The following is a 23,610-nucleotide window of genomic DNA, read 5'->3' as shown; positions in this document are numbered from 1 at the left end:
ATACCGGCTCTTAGAGTTGCCCTTCTTCATGTCAGCGTCGGCTGCCCCATCCGACCTAGAGTCGAGATGAAGCTTTCTGCCAATCGCAAGTGAGTTGTGAAGACTGCTTGCAAAAATTAGACTAGGCAGCATCATATTTGAGGCTAGGATACTAAGTACATGCAGAAGAAGCCTCCTCTGTCACACTCGCCTTCAGCTATGCACGATATAAGCGCCACCGCACCTGTTGTCCGCCACAGCCGCCATCACTCATGGCAGAACTACACAACTGCTCATCCCACCGACCAGCCCACCGAATCAGGTAGCGTTGTTCGACATGCTTGGACGCATATTCGTCAAGCCGAAGGGCATGAGTGTATCGCTACTCGATGAGCCAGTTGCAGAGCAGCCATCTTCCGTATCGTGGTAAGAGGATGAGCTGTCAACTACGATACTACCTCCAACATCTGAGCTCTCCAAACCACTGCTTTTGTGCGGCGTAGGCAGTGTCTCTGCTGCAAGAAGAGAGTAGGTATAGTAGTACTGAAGACAATTGGCATCGCACTTACTATCTTCATTGACCGTATCTAAAGAGCCCAGAGGTCCCGTTGGATCACTTCGCCAAAGAGCGGATGATGAAAGCATTCGCCGCGGAGAGAAGTGATGGTCCAGGTCGGCGTTAATTCCTCCAGGGCTGAGTGCCGACGAGCCTGGTAAGGTTGATGTAGCCGAGTCGATTACGGAGCCGAAAACTGGCGTCATCGGGCGAATGTCAAAAGCTTCCTGAGCCTGCATCCAGTCGAGGCTCAAGGGTGTGTAGGTGACATCACTTATTTGCAAATGTTGCAAGCTGGCCTTTGCAGTCAGTGCATTCGAAGAACTACTGTGGTCATCTGCTGGTTTCGTGATGTTCAGAGAACAATTAGAATGAACTCATTGAGCGGGATAGCTCATTTTAGCAAGACTTACGTGCTTCATTCAATGGCTCCGCACCACTCGCGTCAGGAATAGCTATCTTCCCTTCAGAGTTATGTCAGCAGAGGGCATATCGTCTGTAAGACTCAGAATGCTGACCAGGCTGCAATGTTGTGCAAGGGCGGAGTTCAAAAACCAGGTCACCATCGTGGTTGACAGCTGGCTGCGCTAGAGTGTATGTCGTCATTGGGGGATAGCATGAGTAGCACGTCTGCGTGAGTACTCGGAGCCGATTTGATATATCCGACACGTCAATTACTTCAGGAATTACCCCCCTAAGAAGCTTTTCCGGGTCGTACGAAATGCCAGGTGATACTTTCCCTGATGCTGCCTTGGAAAATCGCGTACGCCGCTGCTCAAGCGGAATGACTTTTAACCTTCCATCGCCGGATTCGAGTCTGAACGAGGCTTCCCAGATAGCATTGGACCATAAACTGCACCAATAAGTAGGCAAAACGTTAGTCTACTAAAAAAAAGCAAATGTTTCTTCATACCGCCGACTTTTGTTAGTGGAAGTATTTGCAAAAAGCACAAGGCTCGCGGAGCCGCGCAACTTGAATTCCATCGCCCCATATTCGTACCGAGGGGTGATCTCTAGGTAGTTCTCCGTACCACCTACGCAGTGGTGTCAGCCTAAACTCACGAACAAGAGACAGAAGTGCTTCCCACATTCAACCGAGTAAGGTCCCGCCATATCGCATTCATCGCGATGTTCCCAGCGGTACGTTATGGGACCACCCGCAGGTCTTTTTAAATGGCAGGAGAATGGGCAGGACACAGCCTTCCGCTCAGGGTGATCGGCCAAGCAAGTGAGCTCAAGGTGTGATATATCCTGCTCACTGGTCGAGTTGAGGAACACGACGGTGGTCTTTGCATTGATCTCTGATAGAACAGGGAGGGAGCAGACGGAGATGGCTACGATGCCATACAACACAATCCCCCCCGCACCGGCAAGCCATCGTGCTGGGTACCACGAAAGAGATCGGGGCACAGCCCTGCCTTCGCACATACCCAAGACGACTACAATCGGCTCTTCCTCGCCGTGTTCAGCCCACCAAGGCATCGATACCTCGAAGGCGACACTAGTTGGCAAGTGACGGAGCTCCGCGGACGGCTTTCTTAGGACCGGGACGGAGCAGATTATATGATGACCTGCAGCGACAAGCTGCTTGAGGTAGTGGTCACGGAGATAGGCAACTGCTGTTACCGCGTGGTCCTTTGAGCACTTATTCTGAGAGGTGTCTCGTGAGAACTCGCGCAGGAAGGTTGCATCTACGAAAAATGCATCTGAGTGGAAACTTAGGTGTCGGCGACAGAGGTGACGTACTTTGGAGGTCGAGGCAGACGTGCTTCAAGTTGACTACCTCGGTCGTTCCGTACTGCTCAGAGACCCGAGACCGATTGTATGCGGCTTGCCATTCGGCACTGACTACATCCGTCAATGCAGAGTGGTCGCACATCTTCAGCTCAACCTCGAATGCGACTCGCCAGTCTTCAAACTCGGACACATCGCTGCTGAATATCCGGGTCAGCACCATTGATATGAACCACAGTGTAATTGTAAATTTACTTGGTGCAAGAGGCCCAGGTGCGCAGGGGTTTCAAGAAGCCGCGCTTGAGGTGAAGGATGACGATTGCCTGACGGTTGCTGCATAGATGCACTATGGGCGGTTTAAACTCAGCCTCGAAACACCGCTCAAGCTTCCACTGGAGAAGCAACGTCTCGGCGGACGTGTGAGTGGCGGCCTGGGCCCGCGCCCAGCTGGAATGGAAATACATGTTGATGGCGACCTGGGAAAGAGCGGTAATTAGGTCGAAACCGCGCATGCTGCTGCTCTGAGAGATGTCGCGCCAGATGGCTTGCTGCGATACTGTTCGGCAGTCCTCGATGGATGCTTTGTGCGACCAGTCGCTATCAGGCTCGTACATTGATCCGTTATCGATCAGCTGGGTTGGCGGTCGCATCCGTCCGGGGTCATAGATAATGTGGTATTTAGCACGCTCGAGGACATGCGGGTACCCTTCCTTGATGAAGCCAATTATGCACTTCATATACTGTACGTCATCTTTATCAGAATCGACGCAACCATTGAAAGTGGAGAATTGGTGCATATAACGACCACCTTCAATACAATTAGCTCCATATTCAACAACAATAATTATTCAGAGCCTACTGGATATGTCAATCTCGCGGCACCCATGGGCTCCAAGTATGTTTTTAACTCGGAAGAGAATGGTAACCGTCCAATCGTGGAAGGTCTTCCTTGGCGGTCTATGGTACTAGTGAGAGCAAGTTACACAGGCCGCACGTGTGTTCGCTTACACTTCGAAATCTTCGCTGCCATAGAAGAGTACCTTACCGATGAGAAAGTGCATTATTATCTCTTGGTCACACACAGCCGTGGCATGGGGAACACTGAATTCCAGACGGAAGTGGACGTTTCTATGGTGTTTCGTAGCCCATCCGCCGCGATACTCTGCAAGTGAAGTGACAGCCCGAGAGTGATCATCGGAGAGGAGGTTTGGAGCCCGTGCCAGTGTAGCAGCCGTGAAAAACTGGCGAAGGAGATGGTAATTGAACTCGTCAGCCTGCATACCGTGATGCACCTCGATGGTATCCGGGATCGCGCGCACGGCTTGCGAGAAATTAATGGCAAATTTAGGGTCTCCAAGGATAAAGTATGGCAAGGAGACAAGAGCATGATGGTTTGCAGACTGGAGAGCTTGAAGGTAGATGCGGAAGTACTCCGCCAAGGACTGCTTATGGTGCGGCATCTCGGGTGAGAGTTTGGTAAGCTTCGCCTCTGCGTAGTGAGTAAGCTTGTGGTCAATTTGCCGGCATAAGCACTCTTACTCTCATAATCAAACACTAGCATATCGCTGATAATGCTATTCTCGTAGCCGATGACCTCGTCCTGCTGAGCCTTCATACGAACCACCTTATATGGTACACGGAATGCGGCAGAAGCATGGGACATATTAGCCCTGCCAGAGCTGGTGGAAATATTCAGCTGTTTCCGCAAAACAATTCTTCTAAGCCAGCGTACTTGTCTGCCACTACCGAGAGCGATGCCTGCGGGCGATGCTGATAACAATGCCCCTCTTCGATTTTGAAAATAAGGACAGCCTCATGGTTGCACATCCAGTCGATGGTGGGAGCCGTAAACTTCGCGTAGAAGGACAGATCCTCTACTGCTGCCCGCGTCTTCAAGCTGCCCTCATTATAATGGTACTCTGCGAGTAAATATTCACCGCCTGGCAGATAGCACGTAAATGCGACGACACAGGGCAACAAAAGCCAGAAAAAAAAAGACGAACTGCGAGTCAGGTTGGGCTCAATGCCATTATTGCGAGCCTCTGCGAGCAACAACGAGGAGATTTTCCAGTGGGTTCGGAGCTGGCTGTTGAGGTAGAGCCTTGCCTGCTCAGCAATATTTTTACGGTAAGGCATTGCGTGACGAATCCTAGCGGGATGTGTGGAGCTCCAGATGATATCCGGCTACTTCAAGAAGACGTGAGAATACGAAACAGAGCTGAACCCCACCAAAGTTACGAGGTATTAATTTGGTTCCCCTGGGGTTTGCGGTCATTTCAGGCATTATGATTGATGTTGAATGTTGTGGTCCTAAGTTAGCAAGGAAGATATATTCGGCGCCTGCGTACACCCTTCACTAGAACTTCCATCTTCGACCATTATCCTCCCCGTTGCCTTATATCGATTGTCTTGCACACTTTGCAAATGCCATACGAACCAATGCAGCTGCCGCGGGAAGACGAGCGTGCGGTCGTGTCGTGTCAAGTTCATCAGAGGCCCTTTCACGCGTGCAGTCTTGCAGACCCATCTTGGCGACCTCATCCGCGACATTGACCCTTCTGAGCTCGGACTCCTCATCCTGGTTCAACCTCCGCAATCTGGCACGTCTTACGTCGCGTAGAAAGACGCGCCTTCTGGTCCTAAAGCCGAGATAACGCGGGTGGCTTTGTCAATCGCGACTCCTCTGCGAAGACCTCCCAAGAGAGAAGAAGGGCAGGAGCCTGGAGAGCATGGGCCAGTCTATCCGACCCATGTATCGATACCAAGAGCAAGCAGAGCATAAGATTAAGCAGCTGCAAACGCTCCGAGAAAACATTCGCAGTTTGAACGAGAAGATCAAGTAAGTGGGTACGACGCTGTCATTTAGGCCTCAGTCGTCAACTAAGTCTAGAGCAGCGCGTCAGACACTAATCAGCTTCGAATGTCACCCATGAGCTTTGGGGAACTGCAGGAAGAACGACGGATAGCGCAGGCGCAGGCGCGAATAGTCAAGCTGAAGAAACAGGTGCGCTAGCAGCTCCGCCTTTGTAAATAATATTGTTAACTCTTGTGGGACAGAAAGGAGCCTTACTTTGAAAATCCAAACGTACCTCCTCAAAGGCATCCAAGAGCTCGGCGCGAGCACCCGTTGAGCCGCAGGCACCACTACCGGATGAACAAGAGCAGGACTTCTGGAATACACTCGATGCGGCGGCACGCACGTTACACTTCACAGGCGAGCCGCTTACCGATGAACACATCGACGTCGGCGGCGTGTTCGGGTCGCCTGGGAACCCAACATGTTGGAGGTCCCAATGCATGCGTCCGGGTCGCGCACGCGCAGAACCAGCTCGCGAGCGTTGCAGTTTACTTCGCGCTCGCGCTCGGCATCCGTCGAGCCTGGGCAACCTCCATCGCGGGATGTGGAAGAACCTAATGAATCGCCAGAACCATCGCAGCTAGAACCAGAGGTTGACGAAGATGTGACTATGATTTTGCAGAGACAGCCGTCTGTAAATCGCAGGATGGTGCGCTCGCTACCGCAGCCAGAGCCACTGCGATGTGTGTAAGCTGCCGTCCACACGGTGCCAAAGCGAGATAAGACGAAAGCGCCGGCCGAGCTGGAGGCGGTTGTTGTAAGTAGTGGTGTATGTTGGTGCGTTCGGATTGCTGACAGCTTCAAATGTAGGCGAGGATCTGAGCGAGGATCGGCGAGAAAATCATACCAGGGCGGCTCTACGCAGCTATCGAACGCACAGGAGACGATGTACGACTCACTCATCGATAGAGAACGGGATACATGCTAACAGGGTTTCGCCTGTAGCGCCCACCTCCAGTCGCCCGCAACACAAACGCCCTCGCCCGATTCGCCTTCCGCATCGTACTTATCCTCGCTTACGACTGGCACACAGCCAACGGCGCTGACAAGCCAGCAGATGCTCACAGCTCGTATGCTCCTCGGGCTGCTGAGCGGCCCACCAAGCTATTCAATGTTACTTGACGCGTCTAGAGGCATACTCGCTAAGACCAAATGTGCCGCCGCGGGTGACACGCGGCCGATATATGAGTGTGTGGCGAAGAGGTAATTGAAGATCGAGAGGGGTGGGAGCGAGCAGGCTGTCAAATTTGATGTGGTCCTGTGCCGGCGCCTTTTGCATCGTGGGAGTTTGCCCTGTAAGTTAGAGTTGAACTATTAGTTCTTCGTTGATGCCAACGTCCTTTTGCATCCAGTACTCTTCATCTTTGATCGTGCAGCTCTAGAGTAAGTTGGGAATCAGACGGCTTGTTGCTCACGGCTCACCTGGCTAGTGCAGTAGGGTCTAAGCTTCATCTTACATCCTCACTCGTGGTGAGCTAGAGCGTGCGAAACACGACGTCCACGCTGCCTTCTACAACCACGTGCAAAGTGGCTTGTGAGTTAGACGTAATTTGTAAAATCATCTATCTATTCATGTTCTCAAGGACATTACCGCCCAAACGCGCTGGGTGTCCGCTTCAAAAGGTTCGCAGCATGGATGACTCGAACCAAAGTGTTACCCAATACAGCGATAGCTCGCTAAGTAGCCTGTCCTCATCGCTGTATTCCCGTTTCAAAGCGACCAGCAACATAGACGACTTGAACAACTGCATAACTCTGCAACGCGATGCACTTGCGCTCCGCCAGCCTGGCCATCGGAATAGACTGTCGTCATTGAGCAAGTTGTCGTTAGCCCTCTATACTCGATTCCAGACGTTACACGATCTAGAGGACCTGCAGGAGTGCATCACGCATCAGCGTGAAATCTTGCGTTTCTGTTCCACGGCCACCCTCTCCATGCAAGTATCAGCGCTGAACAAACTATCGAAAGCTTTGTACGAGCTATTCGAGGCTCGTGGAGATCTGCAAGACCTGGAGAGCTCCACTACGCATAGCAGCCAGTCGCGCTCTCTCGTTGAGCCAGGCGACCCAGCTTGGTGGGCGTCCACAAGGTGTCTGTCGATCGCCCTCCGTGCGCGATATCAGCGTTTAGGGCGGTCTGAGGATCTGGACAAATCTGTCAGCTTGCAGCGCGAGCTGCTCGCGTTATGTCCCCATAAACACCCCGACGAACTCCATACCCTCAACGACCTCGCGATCTTGCTTGAGGCTCGCTTTCGTGCGACCGGTCGTATGGAAGACCTTGAAGAATCCATCAAGCACTCGTCCACGGCATTGAAGCTGGTCCCTATTGCCGCTGTTGGTAGCCGTCTACCGCATCTCAGGAGCCTATCCTACGCTCTGCTTACACGATACCACCACGGCAGGAGCGAGGAAGATCTAAAACGCTGTATCGAATTGCAGGAAGAAGCTCTGGAACTGTCCAATTTTAACTCCGCTACACGCTCCGTTCACTTGAGTGACCTCGCATTGGGTTGTCATGCTCTTTCTTCGCATTTACAAGAACCAGATCCGTTCCCGCTGCTAACAAAGTGTATCGATCTCCATGAAGAGGCGCTATCCCTTCGTGCACAAGGCTCCCCCACCCGTCATACCTCCTTAATCAACCTTTCATCCGCTTTACACACACGTTTCCTGCGCAATGGGGACAAGACAGACGCAGACCGATGCATCTCTCTTCAAATTGAAGCACTTGACCTCTGCTCCGTCGGCCATCTAGATCGTACCAAAGTTCTCAACAACCTCGCCGCCATCAGCTATGCGCGTTCCCAGATCTCACAGACGCAACAAGACCTGATCTCATGCATCTCGTACCTGCGCCAGGCACTCGGAGAGTGTCGGGTCGGCCACCCTGATCGATTGCCGTGCTCGAGGCTACTTGCTATTGCCCTCATCGCCCATATCCGAACTGCCGCTGACGAAGTCGCAGCTAATGCCGGCCAGTACTTGAGCGAGGCCATGGATCTCCTTCGCAGGGTTTGTACGTCTGCGGATGGTCAGCTCTCCCTCCTGCATCGGCTGAAGACCGCCACTTTCTGGGCGGACGCGGCGTATACTAGTGCCCATCCATATGCACTAGAGGCGTACCGTACGTCTCTTCAGCTCGCCGAATGCGCATTCGTTGCATATCCCATATGTGAGGTGCGACATGACTACGTCCTGAAGGAGACGCAATCGGTGGCGACGGATGCAGCGTCGTGCGCTATTGAGAACAAGGACCTGACTATCGCCGTGGAGATGCTTGAGCAGGGCCGTGCGCTTCTCTGGTCTCATTTGCGCAAGCTCAGACCACCTCTGCATATGATCGAGTCCATTGATCCTCATCTGCGCGACGACCTGCTACGAGTTACCCAAGCGCTCCAGGTATTCGCTTTATCGTTCGATGCAAGCACTCAAGATGATGACTCTCCGAGAACACCTGGCTCTGCCATGCTAATAGACGACGTCGGAGCGCGCTTCAAAGAACATCGGAAGCTCGTCACAGAGCTTGACACCATAATATCGACCCTCCGCAAGGTACCAGGCATGGAGCGTTTCTTCCTGGTACCGTCCTATGACATGCTCAGGGACGTGACATCAGAAGGACCGGTCATCATCGTCAATCACAGCAAACATCATTCCGACGCACTCATCCTTCTCCATGGTGGTTCTCCAACGCGCGTACCGCTTGACCGCGGCTTTTATCAGAAGGTTCTGGAGATGACCGAAAGGTTATGCCAGGCTCAAACGTACCTCGGAAAAAAGCCAAAAAAATACGAGAAAGAGCTGCGCGAAATTCTGGCGGACGTGTGGCTCCTGCTTGGTCGTCCTGTTAGGGACGCACTAGTCTCGCTTGGGGTGGATAAAGGCTCCCGGGTCTGGTGGTGCCCGACTTCTGCCGTTTCGGCCTTACCCCTCCACGCTGCAGGTCCAGAGACAATCGCCTCAGAGCAAGGGGAAGCGAAACGACGCAAGAGATACTATTTCCAGGACTTTTACGTTTCATCATACACCCCCACGCTCAGCGCCTTGCTGGAGGCCAGGAAGTACGCGTCAGTTGGGCAAGCAGCAGCCGGGCGAGCGACCCAGCGAAATCCACCTGACAAGCCGTCTCTACTTGTGATAGCGCACTCTGGGGGCAACTTGGAACAGGTCCCCAAGGAGGTGGCCATCATGCGCGCTATCCACCGCCGGTTCAAGCGTACGAAGTTTCTGCAAGGTCGGGATGCGAAGCGTGAGTCGGTGATGCGCGAGCTACGGGAGCATCCGTGGGTCCATATCGCCTGCCACGGCAGCTTAACACCTGGCGAACCTTTCAAGTCTGCCTTCCGACTGTCAGAGGACGATCGTCTCACCTTGGCTGATATCATGGGGAGCCGCATCCCGAACGCCGAATTTGCCTTCCTGTCCGCGTGTCACACCGCAGAGCAGACGCAAGGGTCAGCGTCCGAAGAGGTGCTCCAGCTTGCTGCAGCCGTGCAGTTTTGCGGTTACAGGAGCGTCATCGGTACGATGTGGGCGATGCAAGACCTCGATGGGCCGAGCTTGGTTGCCAACGTCTACGAGAGCATGTTCGCCGAAGCAGGATACCCTGATGAGATGGGCTTCAAAAGGGCTGCGCGTGCGTTGCATTCGGCGACGAGGCAGATGAGGAAAGATGGTGCTATGCTGGAGCAGTGGGTTAATTTCGTACATATTGGCGCTTAATTTATCTTCCATAGGGCGTGGCACCAGGAATGTAAATTCGGAATAGTGCTAAAAGACGTTGCATACATCACAGGCATGCGGATACTACAAGGGAGTGATTGGGGGCCTCCTTCGACGACGGACACTTGCGTGAAGTCCACTGGAGAGAAATCGCCATACCGGCCGGACGCCTGGAAGTTCTCCCCGGCCCAACATGCTCGACCCACCTCCAGACATCATCCCACCTCTGCTCGACATACGCGAGCTCGACCTGTATCTCGTTCCAGGGAATCTGCTGAAGCCAGTGGCGTTGTCGAAGGCGCCAGCCCCCGTAAACGTGAGATATATCCAGGTAGGTTTATTCAGAAGCCCGCCTCCTGCCTCATGGCCTCACGCATCGCCCGCCGACCCTCAGGGGAGCTGATGTCGGCAGACCCAGTCAGGTACTGGGTCACTGGCGCCGCACGTCCGCTGGCGGTGCCAGACGTGCGGAACTGCATCCCGACTGCAGGCATGGGGTGTGGAGCGGCTATTGAAGTCAGCTGCTGGAATGACGAAAAGGTCTGCCCTTGAGAGCCAGTCATGTCGGTGACGCGAAAATCCGGAACGTTGTTGGCCTGTCCGCCGCCGGTGCCGCGGACTCGGGTGTCGCCAGAGTCGAGGTTGCGCTGGCCAGCGGACGGACCCGCGGCACGTAAGTGGGGACCATCGGAAGGCATCTCATGCTGCTGCGGTGGCGACATCGAGTACATCAAAGTGCCGTAAAACGGGTAGGAGCCATTCTGGGGAGGTGTAGTGTCCTGATGGTTGGCCGCCGAGGATGCAGGACGGCTTCCTGTGGAGGACATGGGACACTTGATACCAGTCAAGGGAGGCGAACGAAGGCCGTTCATATTGAAAGTGTAGCTCGCGAGATGAGGCGATTGTGGGAACCACGGACCCATGTATAAATCATATCCTGGTCGAGCCAGGTCGCAATTTCTGTCATTTTGCGTTGATTTGAACTTCGAAGTAGGAGACGATGATGAGGAGCTGACAGTAGTAGCTGCCGTCGCCGTTCGCGCTTGAAGCTCAAACAGTAAGTCGCCCCTCGAGTTGAAGACAGGCTGAGCTAGGTTGTACGTGCCCATACCCGGGTAGCACGAGTACCACGCCTGCTCGAAAGTCTTGAACTCCTCCATTGCTTCGGTCAAGTCGACACTGGAGGGAATTACGCTCCTGAGTAATGCTTCGGGATTGAGAGCTAAAGAAGAGCACGTCTCGCCCTCCGTTTTTGACCTGGTGAATTGCGTCTGGTTGCGCACTGAGCTGGCCTTTAGACCATTGGCCTCCGAATGGACAGCGATGGAAGCCTGCCAGATGGCGACCGATGATGAACTGTGAACGGGTTCTGTCACTGTTGGTCATCTTAAACATTAAAGCGCACATACTGCCAGGCCGAGGAAGTGTTCACGAAGACCTCGATGCTGACGGTGCCGCCCAGTTTGATCTCCATCGTACCGGTGAGAACTTCCAGGTAGTTTTGAGTAATGCCTACACGGTGAAATCAGCATATGCGCATGAACGTGAGACAGGGAAGGTGCTTACATGCAACTGAATATTGTCCAGTCATGATGTAGTTTCCGCCTCGATGCTCGTAGTTGTACTTGTCGTGGTGCTGCCAGAAGTACCTCAGGGAGCCGTCCGCACGATTTTCAGGGTCGAGAGTGAAGACGCAATTCTCGTTCTGCCTTTCCGGGTGGTCGGACCAGCAAGAGAGCTTGAGCTTCCACGTATCGCGTTCGATACCAGAAAATCAGGGGATGATAGTCGTCCTGGTGTTGATCTCGGACAACTTCCGCAGAAGCTTCTCCCTCAAGAACAGACCACCCGAGATAGCCGCAGTACCATAAGATGAGAATCTTCCTACGCGGACGATCCACTCTGTCGAATACCGCAGAGCCGAGGCGGGCATGGGTCGGCCGCCGCACATGCCCAAGATGATAACGATCGGCTCGGAGGCACGGGACTGCTCGTTCCAGCTGTGTTCGCTCGATGTCTCCGAGTAGATGTGGAAGACGACGCTGGTGAGGCACTGGTATAGCTCTGCTGACGGCCTGTTTAGGACTGGGATAGTGTAGAGCACATGGTGGCCCGCGGAAACGAGCTGCTTGAGGTAAAAGTCGCGGAGATAGACAACTGCTGCTTGCACCTTGTCGATGGAGCGCTTGTTCAGAACGGTGAGCAGCCCGTCGAAGCGGGAAGACTCATGCAGGAAGGTTACATCTATGAGAAATACAATTAAGTAGCAGATCAGGGTCAGTGACGAGAGTAACGCACTCTGGAAGTCGAGATAAATGTGCTTGAAGTCGACTATCTCACTCGTGCCGTACTGTTCATAGACCCGAGACTTCTTGAACGCGGCCTGCCACTCGGGACCGATCTCCGTCAACGCTGAGTGATCGCACATCTTGAGGTCGGCCTCGAAAGCGATCCGCCAATCTTCGAACTCGAACTTGTCGCCACTAATATCTGGGTCAGCGTCGACGATATCACCAGAGCGCAATCGCAAACATACTCGGGGTACGGGGCCCCGTTACGCAGAGGCTTCAAGAAGCCGCGTTTAATGTAGAGGAAGACTATCGCTCGACCATCTCCGCGCAGGCGCACCGTTGGCGGCTTAAATTCGGCCTAGAAATAGTCTTCGAACTTCCATAGGAAGAGCAGCGTCTCAGTGACAGATGTGCTGGCGGAGGCCTGGACCTGTGTCCAGATGGAGCGGTAGTACATGTTGATGGCGGCCTGGGAGAGGGCAGTAATCTGGTCGAAGCCGTACATGTCGCTCTTCTGAGCGACTTCGTGCCAGATCGTCATCTCCGGCGCCGTTCGACCGTGAGCGGTAATCTGGTCATAATCGCACATGTCGTCTCCCTGAGTGATCTTCCGCCATGCCATAGTCCTCGCATGCATCCCGCTGTCCTCGGTCCCATCTCGACAAGCGTACCGGTCGGTACTCCCATCGAAGTCAAAGTCGCCGACCTCCCCGTACCCTGTGATAGAGCGCCGGCGCAGATCGTGTTCGTAGATGATATTGTACCCGGCATTCTCGATGATATTCAAGTATTCGTTAGAGATAAAGGTGATGATGTAATCGACCCATGACAGCACGGTCGCGTCTTCATTGTCGAAATCAACATCTCCGAAGAACGAGGAGGCTGTTAGAAGATGACTGCCTGGATATAGAGGTCAAAAAGAGGACGTGGAAGTGATGGTGGGGGTGCATGACATACTCGCGATATCGACTTTGCACCGGATAACATTGCCATCGTGCTCCAGTGGTTTCTCATAGGAGAAGTTCATTATCACAGCGATCTCCCATTCGCCGAAGCTCTTCACCGGCTGCCTAAGAAAGGAGTCAGAATAGCTCGAATCATGTGCAAGCGACAGACGTACCCTTCCCACTTGGTACCACTGTAAAGGAACACTTCGTCGACGACGAATGTCATGATGACTTCATCATTGCCCCAAGCCGTGACTCGGGGAGTCCCAAACGTGATTTAATAAGGGCACGCCTGGTCCATGTACCGCCACGTACCACGATATTCCGCGAGAGATGTACCTGACCGGTCGCTCAGTGCATCGGTCTGGATAGAGACAAGCATAGCAGCCTTCAACCACACGGTGGACAAGTAGCCATTGATCTTCCAGAGTGAAACGCTGTGAATCTCGTCTAGCTGAACCAGCTGTCGCAGCGCGACGTCGGCGATCCACGAGTAGTTAATTGTGGTAGGGACGTCTCCTTTGTCGTCCTCGAAGCCGGGGAGGGAGGATAGGGTGTGATGACCAGCGGACTGCAAGAATTCGAGATATTGATACAGGTAAAACTCGAGAGACTGTTGTCCTTCGACCTGGGGAATCGGCTGATGCGTCCCGTCTGTCGCGCGGACGGACGATCGGACGAGCTTCGCGCCTGGTTCTCGTTTGATACTGTGCCCGAAACTATCATTCGTGAACTTACTTTTATAGTCGAACACAAGTAGCTGGACCCCATGCCTTTCGCTCCCGATCAACGCAGTGCAGCCTGCCATCTTGTCGACTGCGGACGGTACACAGTAGGTAAATAAGATATTCTTCGGTATATCTCTCTTGCGCGAACTGTCAGTGACGATGCAGTGTATGGCGGGATGAGTACCAAGCGACGTGAATCAAAACATACTGGTTGGCAGCCGCTGCCTCAGTTGCGCGTCCATGGTCGAGATTGCAGTGACCATCGGTCACTGTAATCTCCAGGAGCATTTCGTGGCTACAGAGGGATACAAGCACTGGCTTATCGAAGAAGGCTTGAAACATCAGATCGTCCTTCGAGCCCTCCATACGCTCAGAGCCTGTCGTCCGATACCGGCCAAAGTGATAGGCAGCGAGCGCAAATAAATCTCCTGTGTGGATTGTGTGTTAGCAATAAGCATTTAAATCGAGAGGACGACGTAAAATACTGCTGTTCTTCAGGCTTGAAAGGTCCATGATCCTCCAAATGCTTCTCCCAACAACGTTTTGCGATGGACCAGAGAGACGCGAGCTGATAGTTACAGTATTCAACGATGTGTTCAGCATCGTCGTGGCCGTAAGACATGGTGAAGAATGAGAATGCTCCAGGGACGCTGAGCTGGTGGCGGTATGCCAGAGGTTAAAAGGGTATGTGCGAGTAGGTATCTCATATTCTGTATGGCTGTACTGCACCCGGCAGCTACTGGTCACGTCCTCGGCGCCTCGGCGCGCTTACGGAGGAATGCCTCGAGGCGTCTCTGAGGACGCGGCCAAATGTTGTATACACCCTAGTTGGATCTGTCTTGCAATATCGCGCGGTGTAAATAGCACTCAGCGAGTAGTAGATCACATCAACAGTCAGCTCCATGCCCGGTGGGAAATATCTTCATCATTGCTTGCAAAGACCCGCGAAACCGGGGTTGAACCCGACTCAAATCATGGTTCGTCTTGTATGTCGTGCGCTTTATCTTTACGTTTATGTGTTTCCCTGCTAGATTACAAACTCGCACTCGCAAAGTACCACTATGGAAAGCACCGCTCGCAATCAGAGGCGACGGAGCAAGACATGTGGTTTCATGCGAGCTTCATGGCTCCCACTCTCGACTTCCTATGTAACCACGAAGTTGTCCTTCATCTCAGAATTCAGGAAGGTCATCTCAACCTTGACCACGTCCGGGCATTTCCTTTGACAGCAGCAGACCAGTGTGTCGATTTGACAACATGACTTTACCGACCCACTAAAAGATATCTTCGCTAGCTCACAGAATCGGACCATATCTCCCTTATCTGTTATGTTCCGCATACGGTTCGAAGTGATCGGAGTCACAGACCGAAGCGCAGTTACTGGCGAAGGGCGAAGCACCGTCAATATGCTGGTCCTCAGTTGCAGGGGTAAGGAAGCGTAGTATGCTTTCCATTCAGCTATAAGCTTATTCGCTGTGCAGATGCGAAGCTTACCAGGTTTTCTTCCGAGATAGCAGACAGTGAGAAACGATCTCTCGAGACGTATCTTCACGGCTACCTTGAATTCATTGAGGCTGCGGGCCATCACGTTCTCGCCCTACCGCCAAATTTTAGCATCAGGGCTCTAAGCGCTGATATTTTTGAATTCTTGCAAACTGCAGGCATTCCCCCCGGTGTTGCTGAAGTTCGTGGTGTAGCAATCGAGCAGATCAACAGACACCTCTAGACTTCTTGGTTTGGGGCAGCAATGCTGGTGGAGGCCCAGAACAGCCACTCTCAGGCTTCCGACTATCTTACAGTCTCGCTTGCCGATTATCACGGCAAGTGGGCCCAGGATGGCAGGGATGTCTACTTCCACCTTAAATTCGGTTCCCCGCAAGGCGCTGCCCTGTGCGACGACGATATAATAGTATTTTTCGCTGTCGACGAGATCCTTTTCTATGATATCGATGACTTCCAAGCGTGAGTTAGAGTCGATGATATGCTTAGCTTGTTCTGACTAACATTTCAGAGCGCCGATTAAGACCTACAGTGACTAGAAGGTTGCAATAATTTTCAACATTATGCATGAGTCGGAAGGCAAAGGCGAAGCAATTCGATATAAGATCGATATGCGTAGTAAGTTTTATGTGGCTGTAATCCGTCAGGTGAATTATTTATACCACTGCCAGGTGGCCGTTATATGCACCAACGCTCTACCTTCAATAACTACGTTGAATCTGACGAAGACGATCTGTACTACATGAGTCATATCATCTACTTCATTACGGGTGACTATCTAGATCTCCTTGGAAATGCCCAATACGACATTATCCATCACTACAACGCACTTTGGCCGGAAATCGATAGCTCCTCAGGCGGACCCCAAACTAGTGCAGCCGAGAGCGGGCGGGCCGTGTCGGGGACTATGCTCTGGCATGACATAATCCAGAATAGTGACCTGTTCGGCTTCGACCAGATCATAGCTTTCCCCCAGGCTGCAATCAACACATACTACCGTCACAGCTGGACCCAAGCTCAGGCCACCACCAGCGCGTCCGTTGCTGATAGGCTTCTCTTCCAGTGGAAGTTCAAGGAGTGTTTCCAGGCCGAGTTCAAGCCGCTCATGGTGCACCTGCGCGAGGATGGTCGGGCGGTCGTTTTCCTCCGCCCTAAGTACGGCTCCTTGAGATATTTAAGTAGCGAGGTCCATGCTGAGTACAGATCTGCCCGCACTTTTTGCTATCAGTGGTGCTGACCAGCGTTTGCAGTGACGAAAGGTTCGAGTTCAAGGATTGGCGAGTTGCTTTTGGGTCGACCTGAAGATGTGCGATCACTCCGCGTTGTCGGACGTTGCTCCTGAGTGGCAGGCCGCATTCAGAAATTCTCGTGCCTACGAAGAGCACGGAGTGAACGGGATGGTCAGCTTTAAGCACATCTGTCTCAATTTGCACGGTACGTCGCCTTCGATTTTTGGTTTCGACACCCTATTATTGAGATGCGTTTTTCATAGATGCAGCCTTCCTGCATAAGTACTCTCGCTTCGATGGACTATTCGCCGCTCAGGATAAGCACTTGGTTGCCAAGGTGTACGCAATAGTCGTCTATGTCCGAGACTACTATCTCAGGCAGCTCGTCGCTGCCGGCCATCACGTGCTCTACACCGTTCCGATCCTGATTAGGCCACTCGTGAATATGGGCATCAAACACCCATTGCCGATTCCCCTGCATAGTGTCATTCAGGACAATCATAGCACTCAAAATAAATATGATCTTGAACTGCAGATGGCAGTTGTTGCATGCAGACTGGTACAAATCTGTATATTTATATTTGCGAAGGTGAGTAGTCATATACATGGTCATGGTATAGGTACACGCGGCTGCGAAATGTCCAAAGCTCGAGTGCAGTAGGCCGGGTGCAGTAGATGGTGGGAAGGTGTTGAAGCGCCTAGTGGCTCTGGCTCGGTGTTCCGCCCGGCATGGACTTAAGGTGGACATCTTAGATTAGGCGCTGCTAATACGTAGATAGTGATTGGACAATCATATGTAGTGCTCCCACGCACGGACCTCTTTATGGCAGGCTTCCCCATTCTAGCGGACTTTCAATTTTGCTTCCTTTTAGTATATAAGGACTCCTCTCGCATCCCCACTCTGCGTGCTCTTTCCCTTCGCACTCAGAGTAAGTCTCCTTCGTCGCCCTTGCGCACTATGCAGTATGCTTACCGGACCCCTGTCTAGCTAACACCGTGTGTATTAGGTACATAGCTATACAGCGTGCTCTTTCCCTTCGCACTCAGACTAACACCGTGTGTATTAGATCGTGCCCGCGTGCCACTCGCCAGTTCGCGCTCGCGCAGCCCAGTCGTTGTACCACGACAATAGGTTATGAGCCCCAGCTTGTAACTGGCCCCCATCTACCCTCCATCCCTCACGAGTCTTCACTCGGAGAGATCCGGCACCAGCCGCACACTTGCTCCATAACACCTCAGGGTCTTTACCCCAAGTGTTACTCCACATTGCACACACACACACTAGAGTCGTACTCTAGTGTATGTCTAGTCCATCCGCATCACGCCCACCTTCACCAACTGCACCGACACCTGCACCTGCACCGGCACCCCGTCCTACACGTCGCACTCCCGCTGCTCCCACTACACCCTCTCAATCCGCGTCCACCGCACCTCGCCGCACGACAACCATGTCCTCCGCCTCCGCATTTGCATCAGCCACCGGTCCGCCGTCGATGAAGCTCGACGCGATCGGGAAGCTCAAAGGTTCCAGCGACTACCCACGCTGGTCCCTGATGATGCAGCAGTACTTCATTGCTGCACGCGCATGGAAGGTCGTTGACGGCACCGAGAGAGCCCCCATCCAAAGCAGCACTGTCTCCGCTGCGGACGTCGAAGCATGGGAGACAACAAACGCATATGCGAGGTTTTACATCCTCAGCACACTCGGCGACAAGCTCCTGCACCTCGCGAACCCAGTGGACATCACAGCCGCCGTGCTGTGGAAGAAGCTGAAGGACAACTACGCCGCCTCCACCACGATGTCGGCATTCGTCAAGTTCCGTGCGTACTTCTCGCATGCGATCACGGACAGCGATGACCTTGCTGCCCAACTCGACGAACGCGCCCGACTCTGGCAAGAGGTCAGCGCCTCCGGGATCCTCCAAACCCCGGAGCTCCTGCAGATATTCGGCCTGCTCACGGCCCTCCCCGACTCATTCAACAACGTCGTGGAGCCCATCCTCGCAGTCACCAAGCCCGCCGACTTGAAGCTCGACGACATCTGCAACCGTCTCCTCGACGAAGCGAAGCGTCGCAGCTCCTCCACCAACGTCGCCGCCTTCCACGCACCGAAGGCATCTACCTCAGGCAAAGCCAAAGCTGGCAAACCTGACGGCAAGAAGGGCAAGTGCAATTTCTGCCACTACAAAGGCCACTATGAGCAGGACTGCAGAAAGAAAAAGGCCGCCGCCGAAGAGGCGCGGAAGGACAGCAATGGCAAAGCCCAGGACGGTAAAAGTAATCCGTCCGGTAGTAGTACTGGTCACGCATCTGTACATGTAGTCACCGCCGAAGGAGCTGCTGCTCCTGAGGCCGAAATTCATTCCGCTTCCTGGTATCTCCACGGTGTGAAACGCTGGATGTTAGACTCCGGCTGTACACGACACATTACGAACGACCTGAACGACTTCACTGAGTACACCGCCTTTGCGTCGCCTACATATGCAACACTAGCAGACAAGGCGAAAACGCAAGTAAGCACACTCGGTTCAGGTGTTGTCGAGGGCACTATGCTCGTCGACAACAAACCAGTAAACATCAGGCTAGAGAACGTTCTCTACAGCCCTGCAATGTCCGGACGGCTAATCTCCATCTCATGCATCGAAGACAAAGGCTTCGATCTCGTCTTTGGGAAAGGACGAGCCCAAATCAAGCATGGCAACACCACGTTTGGCATAGGCACTAAGTCCCGCGGTCAGTATTGGTTGGACCTTACTCCACCTCCACCATCTGTCGCGGTCTCCACGCACAACGCCACTTTGCTCGACGTTATCCATCATCGGTTTGGCCACCTGAACTGGGAGGCAGTACGCAAGCTCGCCGCTGCTGATTCCTCTCTGGTCAAAGGCCTCACCGCCGCCGATATGGACAAACCTTCGCATCCCTGCGAAGGCTGCGTCTTGGGCAAAGCACACAGGCGTACATTCCCTACATCGTCCACCTCACGCGCTAACAAACCCTTCGACCTCATTCAATCTGACCTCGACGGACCTATGTCGGTGGTATCCCTTACAGGCCACCGATGCTTCGCTACCTTCATCGACGACTGCTCCGACGTCACATGGGTCTACTATCTGCGAACAAAGGATGAGTTCCTCTCCGCGTTCAAAGACTTCGTAGCCCTCGTCGCGCGACAGTTCGACACGGTCATCAAGGTCTTTCGGTCAGATCGAGGGGGTGAATACCAGTCCAACGAGTTCATCAACTTGTTGAAGAAATCTGGGATCATCCACGAGCGCACGATACCCGGTACCCCACAGCAAAACGGCAAAGCTGAGCGCATGAACCGCACGCTCGTAGAAGCCGCTAAGTCAATGCTACAAACCGCTGGGTTATCACACGGATTCTGGGAAGAAGCTGTTTGCACAGCTGTGCACGTACGCAACAGAGGCCCTAAGAAAGCCATTGCATGGTGTACGCCCCTGGAACGACTCACTGGCACCACACCGGACGTGTCCCACTTCCGAGTCTTCGGTTGCCAGGCCTATTGCCATATACTCAGGGATAAACGCAAGAAACTCGACGCTAACGCTGAGAGCCTAGTGTTTATCGGCTACGAGACGAATTCTAAAGGTTATCGTCTATGGGATAAACGTAGCAGAAAGATCACCACGAGTACTGATGTGATATTCGACGAGTCGATCTTCCCCAACAAACTCCTACCCTCACCGTCCTCGACACAACCGACCGGATCTACATCCACGCTGCCGTCATCTGTCGAACTCGAACTACCACCCCTTAACACGCCACCGGCTCCTACGCAGCCGCCACAGCCTGTACCACCTCCTACTCAACCCATCACACCAAAACCGCCTACAGCATCCCAAATACCACGCCTTACACCTCGAACAGAGTTGTATCCAGCTCCGCCAATTCCGCCAAGTGCACCGGTCAAGCCCGAATTCAAAGGCAAGGCCAAAGCCTCACCATCTCGCGTCGTCGCCCCTCCGCCACTCCAGCCAAATCCCAACACTACCTCGTGGGACTACAATCCCTTCACCAATCCTGAGCATGCCATGACGTCGTCAGGCGTCCGCCGCGGTACCCGCGAGCGTAAGGCAACTCAGAAATGGACGAGTATTTGGCCCGGAGCGACCGAAGCGGACATCGAGGAAGCACTGAACACAGGCAAGGAACCGGGCAACATCGCTGCGATCGTAGGCGACTCCTCCATCGCTGGAGAGCCGCAAACCTACAAACAAGCAGCCGATGCACCGGATTCAGCGGAGTGGATGACTGCCATGCAGGCCGAAGTCACTGGCCTCCTGGAAAAAGGCACCTGGGAACTTGTCGACCTACCAAAGGGTCGCAAGGCGATCAAGTGCAAATGGGTATACGTTGTCAAGCGCAACGAGAATGGAGAAGTGGATCGCTACAAGGCAAGGCTCGTAGCCAAGGGGTTCACGCAAGTTCAAGGCATCGATTACGAAGACACCTTCGCTCCCGTCGCCCGTCTGGAGTCCTGGCGATACCTCATTGCCCTAGCGACCATCCAGGACTGGGAAATCCACCAGATCGACTTCGATAGAGCATATCTGAACGGAGAACTCGACGAGGAGCTATACATGGAGCAACCTGAAGGTTTCGTAATGGACGCAGGCAAAGTATGCCGCCTGCGGAAAGCAATATACAGGTTAAAACAAGCGGGACGAACATAGTTCCTCACGCTCAAAGCCTGTCTCGAGGACATTGGATTCGCATGCCACGACACCGGCGACGTATCCATCTTCATTCGCCGTCAACGAGGGGGATCCACTCAAATTTTAGTGGTTTACGTTGACGACCTAACTATGATGGGAAACAGCCTCGATCTCATCCAACAAATGAAAGAGGCATTGAAGGAAAGGTTCCAACTCAAGGACCTTGGCGAACTCAAATACTACCTCGGCATCCGTGTCACGAGGGATAGGGGGAGTCGAGCTACATACCTCGACCAGGAAACGTACATCGAGTCCGTTCTCAAACGATTCGGATACGAAGACTGCAACCCCGCATCCACACCACTCGGCACTGACATCGTACTCGAGAAGAATGAGGAAGACCCCGCGGACTGTCCACAAGACCGCATCAAGCTCTACTGCTCACTCCTCGGCTCACTCATGTACGCCATGCTCGGGACTCGCCCCGACATCGGCTTCGCCGTCGCCCGACTTTGCCAATATCAGGCAAACCCTTCACCGAAGCACGTAGCTGCCGCCTATCGTGTTCTCAAGTACCTCCGCGGCACCTCCAACTATCGACTCTGTCTAGGTCAGAACGACGAGACCGATAGCCGTTTGCTCGGTTACACCGACGCAGATTTCGCGAACGACAAGGACAACTCCGTCTCAACATCTGGCTGGGTTTACAAACTCGGTAGAGGCGCGACCAGTTGGTCTTCTCGCAAGCAACGCTCTGTGGCTCGAGACACCTTCGACGCAGAGTACTTCGCAGCCGACGAAGCAGTCCGACATTTACAGTGGCTCGAAATCTTCACTGAGTACATCGAACATCCACTCGCGAAGCCTGTCCCTCTCCACTGCGACAACAAATCTGTCGTTGACGCTGCCCAGTCACCCAACGTCAAGCATCGCACGAAACACACCCGCGTCAAAGCTCACACTGTTCACGAGCAATTCGAAGCAGGTCTGATCGAACTCGTTAGGATCCCGGTGTCGACAATCCGGCTGATATTCTCACAAAGCCTTTACCGGCTGAGGTACACAACCGTCACACCCAGTCTCTTGGCCTCGTTCCGTATCGCCTCACCAAGGGGGAGTGTTGAAGCGCCTAGTGGCTCTGGCTCGGTGTTCCGCCCGGCATGGACTTAAGGTGAACATCTTAGATTAGGCGCTGCTAATACGTAGATAGTGATTGGACAATCATATGTAGTGCTCCCACGCACGGACCTCTTTATGGCAGGCTTCCCCATTCTAGCGGACTTTCAATTTTGCTTCCTTTTAGTATATAAGGACTCCTCTCGCATCCCCACTCTGCGTGCTCTTTCCCTTCGCACTCAGAGTAAGTCTCCTTCGTCGCCCTTGCGCACTATGCAGTATGCTTACCGGACCCCTGTCTAGCTAACACCGTGTGTATTAGGTACATAGCTATACAGCGTGCTCTTTCCCTTCGCACTCAGACTAACACCGTGTGTATTAGATCGTGCCCGCGTGCCACTCGCCAGTTCGCGCTCACGCAGCCCAGTCATCGTACCACGACAATAGAAGGCACCCAAGAACAGCAGCATCACTGGAGAGCGGTATTTCCGTAAGTATTAACATACACAGAGGGTCGTTACATGGCCCTCTACCCAAACAACGCGTCATCGCTACCAAACAGGAACTCTTCACTCCACCTGAGTCCACCATTGCAGTGCAGCTCAGTGGTGGCACTGGCCAACGTGATGACGGGCAGAGGGTATGCGAGGTTCAAGCCCTGTTGTGCCTTCCCCTGTGCGGCCTGTGCCTGCAGCGTTTCCATTCGGCCCTGCATACTACATCAGCCAGTCAATCAATACATGTATAACTACGGTGCATGCACTGTTGGTGAGTAAGATTTGGGTGTTAGTCATCCTTGCAAACTGCTGAACCATAGGACACAGGAGAGAGAATGTACCCTTTACAGACATTACTCGGTGGCAAAGACTGGAAGTACCAAGCCGTTGTGTTAAGGTCGCGGTGCCAGTGACAGCTGCGCCTTGTCCCAGGGCCAGCCAAACTCACACAAGGATGCTCACGCAAGAACTGCCAGGCTCCGCTAATCGCTGGTGCCCAAGGATGTCTAGTCCTTTCTGTGTTTGCACTGGGAGCTGTGCACCTTGCAGTTAGAGCTTGTATGACCGATAACGCACGGCAGGTACATGAGTTGTCACTCATATGCAGGCTGCCCGGGGGCTCAAGTCGGGCGTCAGCTGCCGAAGCAAGTAGGCACCACGATCAGCCACGAGATGCAAGTCGCGGGCTTCTAGCTTTGAGCCTGCAATGCCTGATGGACATAGTGGAGACACGTGAAGAGGTGGTGTGATACTGCAGCTTGCAGGTTGGCTC

At 53.4% G+C, this 23,610-nt stretch overlaps 4 protein-coding genes across 4 annotated transcripts; 2 read left to right on the top strand and 2 right to left on the bottom strand.

Moving 5' to 3' along the window:
- Positions 1 to 171: 171 nt before the first annotated feature.
- Positions 172 to 4,504, bottom strand: PHACADRAFT_185015 (uncharacterized protein). The gene is made up of 14 exons (XM_007396662.1): positions 4,273 to 4,504; positions 4,002 to 4,209; positions 3,809 to 3,948; positions 3,278 to 3,758; positions 3,129 to 3,226; positions 2,525 to 3,077; positions 2,282 to 2,469; positions 1,966 to 2,226; positions 1,624 to 1,917; positions 1,449 to 1,569; positions 1,054 to 1,388; positions 949 to 999; positions 549 to 875; positions 172 to 494 (listed from the first exon to the last, which is right to left on the bottom strand). Exons 1-14 carry the CDS (start codon positions 4,403 to 4,405, stop codon positions 298 to 300), a joined length of 3,387 nt encoding a protein of 1,128 aa, XP_007396724.1. The 5' UTR covers positions 4,406 to 4,504; the 3' UTR covers positions 172 to 297.
- Positions 4,505 to 6,698: 2,194 nt separating this feature from the next.
- Positions 6,699 to 11,379, top strand: PHACADRAFT_257596 (uncharacterized protein). Its single transcript, XM_007396661.1, has one exon. The coding sequence runs from the start codon at positions 8,124 to 8,126 to the stop codon at positions 9,849 to 9,851; it is 1,728 nt and encodes a 575-aa protein (XP_007396723.1). The 5' UTR covers positions 6,699 to 8,123; the 3' UTR covers positions 9,852 to 11,379.
- A 246-nt stretch (positions 11,380 to 11,625) lies between these two features.
- Positions 11,626 to 14,330, bottom strand: PHACADRAFT_196455 (uncharacterized protein; the record flags this gene model as incomplete). The annotated part of the gene is made up of 10 exons (XM_007396660.1): positions 11,626 to 12,095; positions 12,150 to 12,334; positions 12,388 to 12,500; positions 12,573 to 13,042; positions 13,100 to 13,212; positions 13,263 to 13,344; positions 13,405 to 13,779; positions 13,828 to 13,964; positions 14,026 to 14,245; positions 14,303 to 14,330. 10 exons carry the CDS (start codon positions 14,328 to 14,330, stop codon positions 11,626 to 11,628), a joined length of 2,193 nt encoding a protein of 730 aa, XP_007396722.1.
- A 265-nt stretch (positions 14,331 to 14,595) lies between these two features.
- On the top strand, positions 14,596 to 16,554 carry PHACADRAFT_29289 (uncharacterized protein; the record flags this gene model as incomplete). The annotated part of the gene is made up of 8 exons (XM_007396471.1): positions 14,596 to 14,803; positions 14,849 to 15,056; positions 15,112 to 15,245; positions 15,299 to 15,508; positions 15,563 to 15,779; positions 15,829 to 15,848; positions 15,897 to 15,935; positions 15,965 to 16,554. The coding sequence occupies 8 exons, from the start codon at positions 14,596 to 14,598 to the stop codon at positions 16,552 to 16,554; spliced, it is 1,626 nt and encodes a 541-aa protein (XP_007396533.1).
- Between the last annotated feature and the right edge of the window lie 7,056 nt (positions 16,555 to 23,610).

Source organism: Phanerochaete carnosa (genome assembly GCF_000300595.1).
Source record: "Phanerochaete carnosa HHB-10118-sp unplaced genomic scaffold PHACAscaffold_6, whole genome shotgun sequence".
NCBI lineage: Eukaryota > Fungi > Basidiomycota > Agaricomycetes > Polyporales > Phanerochaetaceae > Phanerochaete > Phanerochaete carnosa.
Note: the sequence above shows the minus strand (reverse complement) of the source record. Positions and strands in the feature narration are given on the sequence as shown.

Bases quoted from the DNA above. Each gene is read 5' to 3' on its own strand.
- PHACADRAFT_185015 (XM_007396662.1), bottom strand. From the start codon at position 4,405: ATGCCTTACCGTAAAAATATTGCTGAGCAGGCAAGGCTCTACCTCAAC. The intron at 1,570-1,623 runs GTGGGAAGCACT...ACCACTGCGTAG, and splicing joins GGGACCTTACTCGGTTGAAT to GTGGTACGGAGAACTACCTA. The intron at 876-948 runs GTAAGTCTTGCT...TCACGAAACCAG, and splicing joins GGAGCCATTGAATGAAGCAC to CAGATGACCACAGTAGTTCT.
- PHACADRAFT_257596 (XM_007396661.1), top strand. From the start codon at position 8,124: ATGGATCTCCTTCGCAGGGTTTGTACGTCTGCGGATGGTCAGCTCTCC.